This window comes from Triturus cristatus, chromosome 11, assembly GCF_964204655.1.
Source record: "Triturus cristatus chromosome 11, aTriCri1.1, whole genome shotgun sequence".
Lineage (NCBI taxonomy): Eukaryota > Metazoa > Chordata > Amphibia > Caudata > Salamandridae > Triturus > Triturus cristatus.
The window spans coordinates 213,179,812-213,192,365 of record NC_140594.1 but is presented as its reverse complement, the minus strand read 5'-3'; the positions used below and the strand labels follow the sequence as shown (position 1 = coordinate 213,192,365).

The following is a 12,554-nucleotide window of genomic DNA, read 5'->3' as shown; positions in this document are numbered from 1 at the left end:
CAGCTAACACATTCCCTTTTTAGAAGAAACCCTTTCCTTTATAAGTCCCTTTAAAGTCTATCTGAATCAGTCAATTCATACCTCGACTTCATCCTTTTCTAATACTGCCTCTTCTTTGTTTTCCTCTTTCACAAGGCTATCTCAATGTTATTACAATCACTCTTATCCTCCTCGCCACATTTCCTCTTCTTATTCGATCATCTCTACTCCTTTGTTACCACTACTCTACAGTCCTGAAGTTTGGGTTGCTTCAAATGAGGTAGAGGTGCTACTAAACAAATACTGCTGTTGGGACCAATGGCCATTTTAACATTGTTTAGTACTATTTAAAGTTACAGAGGAATCCCAGTTGAGTGTATGAATATACGAAAGATCCAATGCTGGGGAATTCAATTCAGGAGCAGGCAGATGTGATACTTATAGCTGGAACACCAAAATGCACACTACCAACACCCCCCAGCACCACCACTACTCACATATAGACCGCTTTCTAACCATTTTGTTTTAACCAACATGAATACTAGATTTGAACAGTAACTGTAATTCAACTCAGCAATCAAGATCTAAAATCTATATATTAACAGGTGGGCAGGTCCTCCCTAGATAACACCATGACCAACAGAGAAGCATGAGCAAGATAGGCACCTCTTTATCCACACATGAAGACAGTGTCAGGATTCCAAGAAGTATATCCACCGACGCTTAATGGCAAAGAACCTGCTTCCTCCCAGAGCCACTCATGGAGCTCCTGCATCTTCTCCTCTTCAGGTTAGTAAGGAACCAGTACAAAAGAGGATAGGGGACGGTTTAGAGAAGAGACATCTAAGTAAGGGGTGCATGCACCATAGGCCCAATTCTTCTTCTTTTTCAACGGATCATGCAGCCTGATTGAAGCCCATGCCTCTGGCCATGTTCCTAACTCTATTTACCTCCCCGAGTTTCCACAGTCATTATCTGCCACCTGCAGGAGAGAAGCAGGAGCTCCTACTGAATCTCTTTACTATTGTAATAAGGTTCTTGCTGGAGCAGGAGGCCTAAGCTTCAACACTCACAGTTGTAGCATTGGCAAAGGAAGAGGCCACACCCAAAAACACATTGACCAGGAGGTGAGGTTGGGTCCATGGCCCAACCTGATCCAAACCTGCCTACAGGTTTCTCCCACCATTCTTCTATGGGCCCGATTACGATGCGGGCTGAAACGGCTCTGACCATCGGTCATAGCCCTTCAGACTGCATCGTAATCAGCTGGTCGGATTCCTTTCCGACTGACCCATTTCGATGGGGTTGGTCAGAAGGGAATCCGAATCGGTTTTCCGAATGGCCTCCAACGGGCTCGGAGAGCCTGTCCGCCGTTCAGAAAACCTGCAGTAATCCCTCGGCCTGCTCTTTTCGGCCAAGGGATTACGATGGCAGATTCCCACTGCCTTTCTGTGCCAGCCTTTCCGACACAGAAAGGCTTTGGGAATCTGTCATTGGGGGCCCCCAGCAGGGCCCGCATGGGTGTAAGGCTGCTGAATGGCAGCCTAGGGGGCACCTATGGTGCTCCCCGTTGATACCTGGGTGCCTGCCACGGGGTGCAGGGATGAACTGCACCGCTGCTCTTTGCAATGAAAGCATGCAATCTGTTCAGAATGCATGCTCCCATTGTAAAGAATGGGGTTGCGACCGGACAGGGTTCAGTCGCATCCTACTTCCTGGGCTTGAACCAACAACCGGAGGTCGTTCGGTTCCAGTTCCCAACCGATGTCGGACGTACTCTGGACCGTCCGACCACGGAATTGCCCCCTTACTTGTTGGAAAAAGTGAAAACAATATGATAAAAGATAGTGAGTACATGCACAAAGAGGGGGCCAAAAGTATTTGTACGGTGTGTTACCTTTTTATGAAAGTGTCGCTACAAACAGAACAATTCTGGTAATATATACTATATAAAGTACAAGTACACTTTGTGCATAAAAATGCCCATGTTTAACAAATACAGCAAGAAACGTTACTCACCTTTTCCTCTGAGAATTTTCCATGTAGAGGTGTCAGTGAAGGTAATAAGCATTGTAAGGTACAGGGTCACCAGTTTGTATTCTTGTAAAATATCTGGCTGAAGAACATATTGCAAGTCACAGAATGCATTGAGCATGATCTTGACAGTAAATGCATTGTTTTTAGTTTTACAAGCAATGGTATCTGATTACTCGGGATGCATAATACAACACATACATAAATGCTGAACAAATGATAACTGATCATACAAATATTCACATTTCTAATGATGGTCTGTAGGAAACATGTTTCAGATTAAGTTACCTAGAAGATTAACACAGACCTTCAAATAACTTTTTGCTTTTAGAAATCTATGTTAATCTATGAACATAGGCATAAGAATTTATTGTTATTTTACAATAAATGGGCCTTAAATGGGGTTGTATCACAGAAGCATGTATTGTCAAAAATGCAATGATTAAAACTACTGGGATTGGAAAGCCTTGTTGGTCAGATCAATCAGTCACATATTAGCAATAAAAAATAAATATTTGACTGAAGAAAATGGGATATGTCAATGATAGTGTGAAACCTGGCAGCAAATGGTTCATTTTGTTACTCAAGACATTCCAAAAAAATATTTATTAAGCATACTCTATAAATGTGGATGTCTTGACCTCCCCCTTCTCTTTTATCTGCATTTAACAATGCTAGCACATTCTTAAGTGTCTTATTAGGAAAGGCACCAGAGGAATCAGCAGACACTGTCAGGGCTAATGCAGCTTTAGTACTCAAGAGCACAGAAAATGTCCAAACACCACTGCCTTCAAATTCTGTCCTTCCATTTGAGCAGAGCAAATATACTTGGAAGTGATCCTATCTGCCCGTTTGCTTTTAGTTGTGTGTTCAAGCTCTTTTCAATCTAAAATCTTCTGTTGAAATTATATTTGTTCCCCAACAACATTCTGTATTGGCTCTTTCCTTTCTACTTTTCTACGTGTCCTGTTGTGCTCACCTTGAACTACATATTTTCCAAAGATTCCAGCTGTTGTAGCAGCTCCCATGTGGGACTGCATACTCTCTCTCAAAAAATGTGCTGCCTGTACCACTATCACCAACGCAGACATAACCACAAAGAAACTGTTGGGATGTGAACCCAGAGCTGGCTCTCCAACAGAAAAGTCTGGGAAAACAGCAATAGACCACAAAAATCCTTCATATAACACACAAAATCAGTAGCTTTTCAGCTGAGAAGACTCACAGAAGCGAAGTAGTTTAATTGATATCTTCTTCAGCTAGAGGACCATGCATCTCAGCATTCCATGGAGCCACTATCTTTACTCTATAACTATTTTCTAAGTAACTTCTGTGTGTCAATCTGGCTACGCCAAGATACCTTTCAATTGTTTATCTGCAGACAAGTTTTTGTGTTTTTTCAAACATGTCTCCCCACCTGAATTAAGTAAATTGTTTAAGGGTGGATGATAGCTATATGATAGGACCTAAAATAAGTAGGAATATCCAGCTGTGAAAAACAAAGTGTGAAAATAGGTTAATAAAAGTTTACTAAATGTGGCATTCACACAGTAATAGTGCTTAGTGCCTTTCATGGTTAGGTGTACTATTGTTCAGTTGCTTTGAAGTTCTAAACAAAAAACAAAGTGACTAGTGAGTATGTGTCAGCTCAGTATTTTTCCACGACCAACATAAAAAAAAAATCTGAATAACAATAGAGTGTTCCGATTGGCTACCGTGTTTAGTTTGTAATGAATGAAGTGGAGTTGCTGCTTTGAGTATTAGAACTTTGTAACTATAAGTTGGGCTATCAACCACATTATCTTGCAGAAAAAACATAAAAATCAACAGGCCTATTGAACCAGGTCAGGGGCATAACCAACACCTGGAAGTCTTACCTTTAATTGTTTGAGAAACTCACAAGAAAGCCAAAGGATGTCCTTGATTTGCTTAATCCACAAGAGTGTGAGATCCTTTGAAAGTGCAAGTGAGACATACCACACCTAATGGAAGCAATTATGTTTTCAAAATTAATTGAGAAGAGTTAACTTGCATAAGTGTAAACTTAGTCTTTGCTGCATTTGGTACTCTGTATTGAGATTGAATATTTAAACCTGCAAGAGCTCAAATGGAACAGGACTGACTGGGTGGATTAGGAAACCATGGGCTACAATCAAGCAGTATTTTCCAACACATTTTATGATTAAGGCTCCCTGTTTTCAGTTCTTACTGATTTTTACAGATAAATACAGACAGAAAACTATTTATTTCCTTGTCTCTATTTATTTTTAAATGTGGATAAAAATGGAAATTGGGTGCTTTTTGAGTGATTCTAAATACATTTTGCCATGACTGTCAGGCCAATAACTGTGTGGATTGATAGGTAGGGATGTTAAAAAGGAAAGGAATTTTAGTAAAGAGGCTTAAAAAGCAGTAGCTGTGCACAAGGCTGATACTGAAATTTGCATATTTTCATATAAGTGCATTGATTTATCTTCTGCGGGTGTTCATATTACTGAAACCTTGCAAGCATTCAATCCTGACTGTATATTTATTGTTTAAATAACGGTGGAAATATACAATTTTCAGCTCACTCTTTTCACAAAACCCATAATAAAAATGGATAAATACAGATGAAGTTGACAAAAAATAAATATGGATAAATACAGACAGAAATTACAAAAAAATAAATACCATAAAACCGGGAGCCCTACTTATGATACAATTTGGTTTTAAGTGGAGGAGTGAATAGTTTGTGGCCTGGATGGGCTTTACAAGCTAAAGACACATTCTGAATCAACTCTATGAGAAGGAAACATATGTGAGCTCTAGAGGGTGTATAAGCAGCAGAAGAGGACAAAAGCTAACTCTGCAAACACGTTTGCCTTGAACAGCACACTGCAGCTTTTAAGTATGTGAAAGTACCATGAATGTCTGAGGGGAAGGAATATATGTGTGCTGGTGGATGGTGTGTTGTTCAATGGAGAGAATCACTGACAGCAACAGAGGGGAAAAGTAGTTGTACGTACAATAATGAACGTGCTGATGTATGAGGAACATCTTGAACCACTGAGAGCAATAATGCTATCTTCATGAAAAAATAGTAATTGAGGAATATTTAAACAAATTAAGGAAATATACATGGGTGCTTGGCTACAAGACGTGTGTGATTTATTAATGTGGACTGAATAATGATTCTGTGTGATCTATATTTATGTCTGTAGCTTTGGTGGCCTCAAAAAAACATCTTATAGAGTGGAAATCAAAATGTTACATTAACTTTTTGTTTGTATTTCTATGGCCCTTCACTTTTTAACAGCCTTACATTACAGCATCACATAATAAATGTTAAACAGACTTTCACCCAGATTTTACCATGGTAGCAACCACGTGGTCTAATGACTGCTAAGAAAGGAACTGGTTTAATAATATCTTGAGAAACAAAATGTTTTGCACTATTTAAGCTTAGACTCACTTTCACTATTGTTTGCCCCACTTGTACTACTAGAATTCCTTACATCAGTATTTAGTGTCAGTGGATTGTTTTATTTTTATTATGAATATATTTTAAGCTGCACTGTCGCCCCAGGTGCTGTACATAGCAGGTAGAAACACACTGAGATACACACAGAATACATGTCAGCGAGCAAGATGGGGGAGAAACAGCATCTTGAGTTGGGGATGTGCAGCTAATTGTAGAGAAACAATTTTCAGACCATTCCAGCCCTCCCAATTGTTGATGCTTCACAAGCGCAAGCTCAAGCTCAAGAAGCTTGCGGATTTTCAGTCTAGCACTCTAATCTGTGAAAGACCCTGACAATGTGTCTTAGAAAGCTCCTTGATATCCTTGTACATTAAAACAATTAAAACTATTTATGTAGAATTAATTTCAGAAACTAGCGGTTCATGGGCAGAGAGGCTCACATTTCAGTGTGTATAGTTTGTGCAGTGTATTTTAGCTTATATTGATTGTTTTTATGTTATGGGGTAAAAAGTAACAATTTGGTTCGCAAGGAGTACCAAAGAAATATTTTTAAACATTCAAATAAGAATCCCCTCACAAATACCAATGTAACATTCAGTTAAACCATGGTTACTCAGTTCCAATGCAAAATACATAAAATGAAGCACATACTTTAAATATATAATTTGTATGATTTCTTTGTCATGCATTTTAAAGGAGGTTGTACAGTAACACAAACAAAAATAAACAATTTGTTGCATGGCTCTAATTGTTATTTAACGAAAAAGGCTAGACTTCATCTATATACTTTTTTAAAGAAAGCCGATCCAGTGACCGGATGATTTATCCACTACTCCATACTAAAACAGCGATTTTACATTAATGTGCTCATTTATGTGGATATATTTCTACAAAATTCATGTTTTTACAAAATTCTTAATGTTTTTAATACTTCAAAATAAGTGCAATAACAGTCCCATCTCTGGTTTTGTTTTAAATATATATATATGTACATACACCTCTAACAAAACAACAGAAATGAGCACCTTTGGGAAGGGGAGTTGTAAGAAGGCAGGTATTATAAAAATAAGTTTATATTCAGGGGCAAAATATCCTGCATAGAAGAATCACAGATGACAAATGATTTTAAGAAATACTTGAAAAGACAGTATAAATTCATTTTTGTATTGTTTTCATTCTCCCATTGTGCACTTACCTTGGGTTCATTCTCAAAGTCCATGCTGTTCAGGATACATCGGCACAACTTTTCAAACCGCTGAAAAGAAAACATGCTATGTTACAATGTCTTCGAATCATGTTAATGTGAAAACACTCTCAGAATTTGATCAGTCCTTAACACTCTTTGCAGAGATAAAAACGATCAGGCTTTGGGAAATGTTTATATCAGCAATGTTTTAGACTTTAAAATGCTTAAACGCGATTGATGTATAGTGGCTACATAGTAGAATATATGTCTAAAGTCAAGCTACTGAGACAAATATACAACAACACGCCTGCTATGAGGTTTAATGAATTAGGTGGAAAACAGAAGCGCTGTGCTAGGCGAACAAAAGTTCCAAAATGTTCTACCCTGCTGAACAAAAGGCAGTAAATGGTACAGTAGAATAGCGCGGCTAGAATGCTCAATACTGTGCCCAAGTCAGTGTCATGGAGGGTGGTGATCTTTGTTCTCAGTGTTGGCTGGTTGAAATAATGTTCTCACAGAGAAAAATAAAAAATAACAAAGTGCTGTGCATAATATTGGTCTTAATCTCAGCCATAAATCATTACTCTGACCAACATCCCAATCTATGTTTTTTTTAATTCATTGTACCACTGTAGGGAGGGACTAATGATATTAAACTTTGATGTGCATTGCCATGTCCACTCTGAACGAGAAGAGAAGTCTTCTCAGACTGATTTTGGCTTTTTGGACCTCATTAGTGAAGTGCACATAGAGTCCTATGATACAGCTGTCTATGGTACCCACGTCTCATCACACCCGGCACGTTTAGCGCCTCTAACAGAGAAAAACAAAATAATACAAAAGAAATAAATTTTAAAAAATTCATAAAATGAGCAGTGCTGGCATGAATTCCAACAATTTGCAATTACATGTTCAGGGAGACATTACTTGTGACGTCTATGCCCAGATGTTAGCCTCTGCTTGTTGCGCTTTAGTAGTTGTGTTCCACCTCACTGCTGAGGCCCACAAGGTCGAAACATCTCTAGGGATACTTGTTTTCCCTTGTAAAGGGACCACAGCGTAGCAGCTTCAGTTGGACTATACCAAACGGAACTGATTATCATACAGTTGGTCCTTGTCTGTAGTGGCAACTGAGGAAAAAACTGGACTGTACCCCAAAGTAATTACCACTGGGTGAAATTCCAACATTCTACCCATTACCTTTTTGTTTTTCTTAAAGAGAAGACCAAACAGCATTTCACTGTCCTAAAGGACATCAGCATTTCTTTTTTAATATAATATTTTTTAAAACATTTTCCATTTCATATAAAAAATTCTCTCACAAACATTCAATCAACAATATGAATGACTTTTCATGTCACAACAATGTGGGTAACATTCCACATATCATTTGAAAGACCCATCCCAGTGATGTGAAATCTACATCCAACTGAGCAGCCATTTGCAGTGGGTTCGTTCCACACAATTATTCAAGAACAAGGTATCACCTGCCTCTCTTTCATCGAAGACATAATAATTCCTCGGCGCCCCAATCTTCATACATATCTGGGGATGTTTCTTGCTCTGGAATATTATTCTCTCAGCTTCCAAGCAGTGATCCATAGGAAGGCACCATCGCACTTCTGCGGAGTACTGACAGTTTTGACCTTTAATTCTTACTTTTAGTCAGCTCAAAGGTAATTTTCAAGGGATAAACTGTAGTAATCCTACCTAAAACCACCCCTTACCCTTCAACCACATATCACGTGACCTCAGTGAAACATAACTACAGTGTTCTTAGATTCTGATGTGGAGGTAATGTTCTAAATGTAAAGTTTATGGTCAATGTAAGCATGCTTACTCTGTGCTACTGCTTAAGAGCCTACTACCTCTTTAAGCTTCACTACAAGAGGGTGCATGCTCAGGTGCACCCCTCTGATACATATTTCACTGAAGAGATATATGGACCAGATGAAGATACAGCAGGCTGTGAAACCCTGGTGGCAAGCAGCAGGTAAACCGTCCATTTCTGTTAGAAATGTCAAACATAATTAAGGGGGGACCTCTCAAAACAACTTTCATGATATTGGGATGGTTCAAAATAAGCCCCTCCCCTTTGAGTGTAGAGAGAACAATACTGCTGTAAAGAGTAACACAAGTTGCTAGTCCTCTTTCTGTAGGTTAGCTTGCACACCATGCTTGTCTTACCAATTTGTCTTGTTTAACATTAAATATGAACAGCAACTTCCGGGCAATTTTAAAAACAGGAACTGCATTTCTTTTGATAACTGCAGAGTCTCCAACCTCAAAAAAGTCATCAACTTCTTTTCTAAGAAAATACAAAATAGAAAAAATAAAATTAAAAGTTTACAACACCACTGTGCAGCAGTCTAGATGCAATTCTATGGAAAGTCTTTTTCTTTGGCAATGCATGAAAAACAAAGAGGACTGACAGTACACGAAATATAGTAACACATAAACAATTTCCATATATGTCTAAGAAATAACTAGATGTTGAAAAACATTGTGTGTCAACCCATAAAAGAATCAAAGGCCTATAGCACTTTGGTTTAATGACAATTTTGGCAGTAAGATAGTCTCAATAAACGTATTGGAGCCTAAACAGAAGCATTTTGGACAATCTACTGAATGTAAAATAAAAACAATAAAAACAATCTCAGCAAATGCTGTACCCATCAGATTCTGGCTTTAACAAAGTGTACTCTCCCTTAGACTCACTGGGGAAACCTACTGAGTTTAGCTTTGAAGGTAGGCAGGCAGGACGTAAGTATTCCTTAGATTAAATGTATGCCTCCTACTCAAGTAGACTGGACGGACCACTTTATTCTTAAATTCTATACTTCTGCTAATCATAAGCCTCGGGCTGGACAGACGGCGCTAGCTAGCACAAGGAGACCCTGGCATAAACTTACCTCGGAGAATTTCAGGGATAAATACAAGGAACCCACAACTAAGAGCCCGATAGATGATATCACAATCGAATTAAAAATGTTTGAGGGAGCGGTCGCCAAGGCTATAAACGCCACTATTCCTTTAAGAGTGTTTAAACCCCGGGTAGTACATAAGCAAGAGGTCTGGCTCTCTGATGAACTAAGATCCCTTAAGCTAAAGACTAGAAAACTGGAAAAGATATGGAGATCATCGTGGAGGGTTGAAGGTATGGAACATCATAAGATCGCTCTTAAAACATATCACAAGGCCATTCAGACTGCAAGTAAAAATCATATTGCAACACAATTATCTGCAGCTGGTAAAAACTCGAAAGTGTTATATCAAATCCTACAAACTTTCACTAAGCCAGCAGCCTGTGAAACGTCAGAACTAACATCCCAAGAACTTTGCGACAAAATCTCACTATTTTTTTAAAAAGAAGATAGAAGGGATTTATGATAAAATAATGTATTCCAACAAAACCGCACTAACAGATAACATCTCTCCATTGACTGTTGAATTCCATTCCCACTCCACTCTGTGCCTCACTGAATTCCCTTCCATATCAATAGATGAGGTAACTGCATTAATTATGCAAATAAAGAGTGGTAGTCCCTTGGATACCATCCCTGCACGCATCATGCCCATATTAGCCAACGAATTAGGCCCGAAAATCCTACAACTAGTTAATCTGTCCCTGAGTACAGGGGTAGTTCCCCCAGACTGGAAACGGGCGCTGGTAAGACCCCTAAGGAAAAACAATGCCATCCCCTGGACAGAACTGCCTAATTTGAGACCGATCTCTCATCTCCCCTTTCTGGGCAAATTAATAGAGAAGTTCGTAAATTGCCACCTATCGACGTATATCGAAAAAGCAGGGAGACTGGACCCTTCCCAGTCAGGGTTTAGGCCTAGACACAGCACTGAGACCACCTTGCTGTCCGTCGCAGACGATCTCCATATGCTCCAGGAAAAGGGTTATTCCGTTGTACTGGTGCTGTTGGATCTGTCTGCGGCGTTTGATACTGTGTCGCATAATATCCTGACTTCCAGCCTATCTAACAGTGGCCTGGGAGGCAAGGCGCTGGCCTGGTTGAGGAGTTTCCTAACAGACCGTACCCAAAGTGTCATCTTGGGTACATTTCGGTCAGAGGACCTGAGGATCTCTAAAGGGGTGCCACAGGGCTCTTGCCTGAGCCCTACGCTTTTTAACATCTATGTGGCCCCCTTGGCTAACATCATGAGATCCCATGGGTTCATCCCGGTGTCTTACGCAGATGACACCCAACTCCTCTTTCCATTTAAAACACTCACTATGGAGACTAGGAACTCCTTTGCCCAGGGAATGAAAGCAGTGGCACATTGGATGGCGTCCAACTATTTGCAATGTAATGTTGCTAAAACGGAGGTGATGCTATTTGGCGAGGCTAAACTCCTGTGGACTCCGGACTGGTGGCCTCAAGATTTTGGGCCAGTCCCTGAGCCTAAATTGGTAGTGAAAGACCTGGGTGTTAAGCTCGACCAGGAGCTTTCCTTAAAACAACATGGTAATCAAGTGGTGGGCTCATGCTTTCATATCATTGGGCTGCTCCGGAAGGTGTTTCCTTTACTCCCAGACGCCACACGAAAGACCTTGGTGCAAGCTCTAGTGTTGAGCAGACTAGATTAATGTAACGGTTTGTTACTATCTGCCAACGAAGGAGTTATCTCAAGACTGCAGGTGATTCAGAACACTGCTGCTCGCCTTGTATTAAACGCACCCCCTCGAACACCCTCCAAACCTTTGCTTACCAAACTTCACTGGTTACCAGTGAAACAGAGGGTGAAGTTTAAAATATGTTGCATCATACATAAATGCTTGACAGGGAAAGGCCCGGCCTATTTGGCCAACAAGTTCATTCCATATGTCCCCATTCGCTCCCTTAGATCTGGTGAGCGGGCTTTGCTATGTGTCCCTAGAGCAAGGAAAGCAAGACAGGGGTCTAGAGCTTTATCTGTGGCAGGTCCCACGCTCTGGAACAGCCTTCCCACAGCTATTAGATTGCACAGAGAACATCTTCCTTTTAGGAAACATTTAAAGACCTTCCTCTTTCAAGACTAAGATATCATCTTAATGTTATAATGTACACGGCTAATATCTGTTCCTGATATTGATGATGCTAAAGGGCGCGGAGATACTCCTTAGGGAGTCGATTCTAGCGCGGTATAAACTTGCAAATAAATAAATAAATGTGTCAAAACCGGCAGTCACATGATCTGTAGTAGGCCATGTGAGATCTAGTAATGTTTTATCAGGTGGTAAGAGTTTTGCAGAAATTAATGGTCCACCTACTTCCAACCCTCCAGTTGCTGCTCTCTGCACACAAGCACGTAATCCAGTTACAGCTTTTGCAGTGATAAAAGCAAAGTAACATGGGAGAAGATAAAGCAAATATTTTGGATAGAAATAGGGAAAACTGGGTGTTTCAGATTTCTTTGCATTACTGCTGTCACATACTCCTTCAAATGCAAATTCTCTGACACACACAATGAGTAGGGTTGGGAAGTGAGCCTGATCCATCTACACCCCTTTGCACTCTGACCTTTAATATCGGGCAGTCTGGGACTCCGAAATCAGTTCGCAGCAGGCAGAGGTAGAGGGAAGGCTGTCTTATGCCTGACATGCTGATCCCGTCAAAATTAAGAACTTTTTCCCTTCAGACGGAAATGCATAACAATGAACTGACTTCTGTATATTTAAACATCTCCGGAGAGCGCACTGTGATGGGAGAGGGGTGCACCTGTTGATGCAAATAACCGTTGGTAGCCAGCTGGCTACTGCAGAAATTTCACAAAGCCAGTCTAAAGAGATAGGAACTTTAACCACCCTAATGGTGGTAGTATACCACCCTGGTGGTTTCCATTACATCCTCATCCAATTGCAGTTATAGATTCTTCTTGAACTTTACATCCAATAACTCA

General features: G+C 40.0%; 1 protein-coding gene across 4 annotated transcripts in view; it reads right to left on the bottom strand.

Annotated features, from left to right (window-relative positions):
- The window catches only part of UBE3B (ubiquitin protein ligase E3B), a 389,404-nt gene that overhangs the window by 309,057 nt on the left and 67,793 nt on the right, over positions 1-12,554 (bottom strand). For all 4 annotated transcript variants that reach the window (XM_085632991.1, XM_085632989.1, XM_085632992.1 and 1 more), the window contains exons 4-7: positions 8,850-8,970; positions 6,672-6,731; positions 3,891-3,995; positions 1,999-2,095 (exon numbers count right to left, since the gene is read on the bottom strand). In XM_085632991.1, the coding sequence (XP_085489117.1) occupies positions 1,999-2,095; positions 3,891-3,995; positions 6,672-6,731; positions 8,850-8,970 (383 nt within the window). The remainder of the gene's footprint in view (positions 1-1,998; positions 2,096-3,890; positions 3,996-6,671; positions 6,732-8,849; positions 8,971-12,554) is intronic.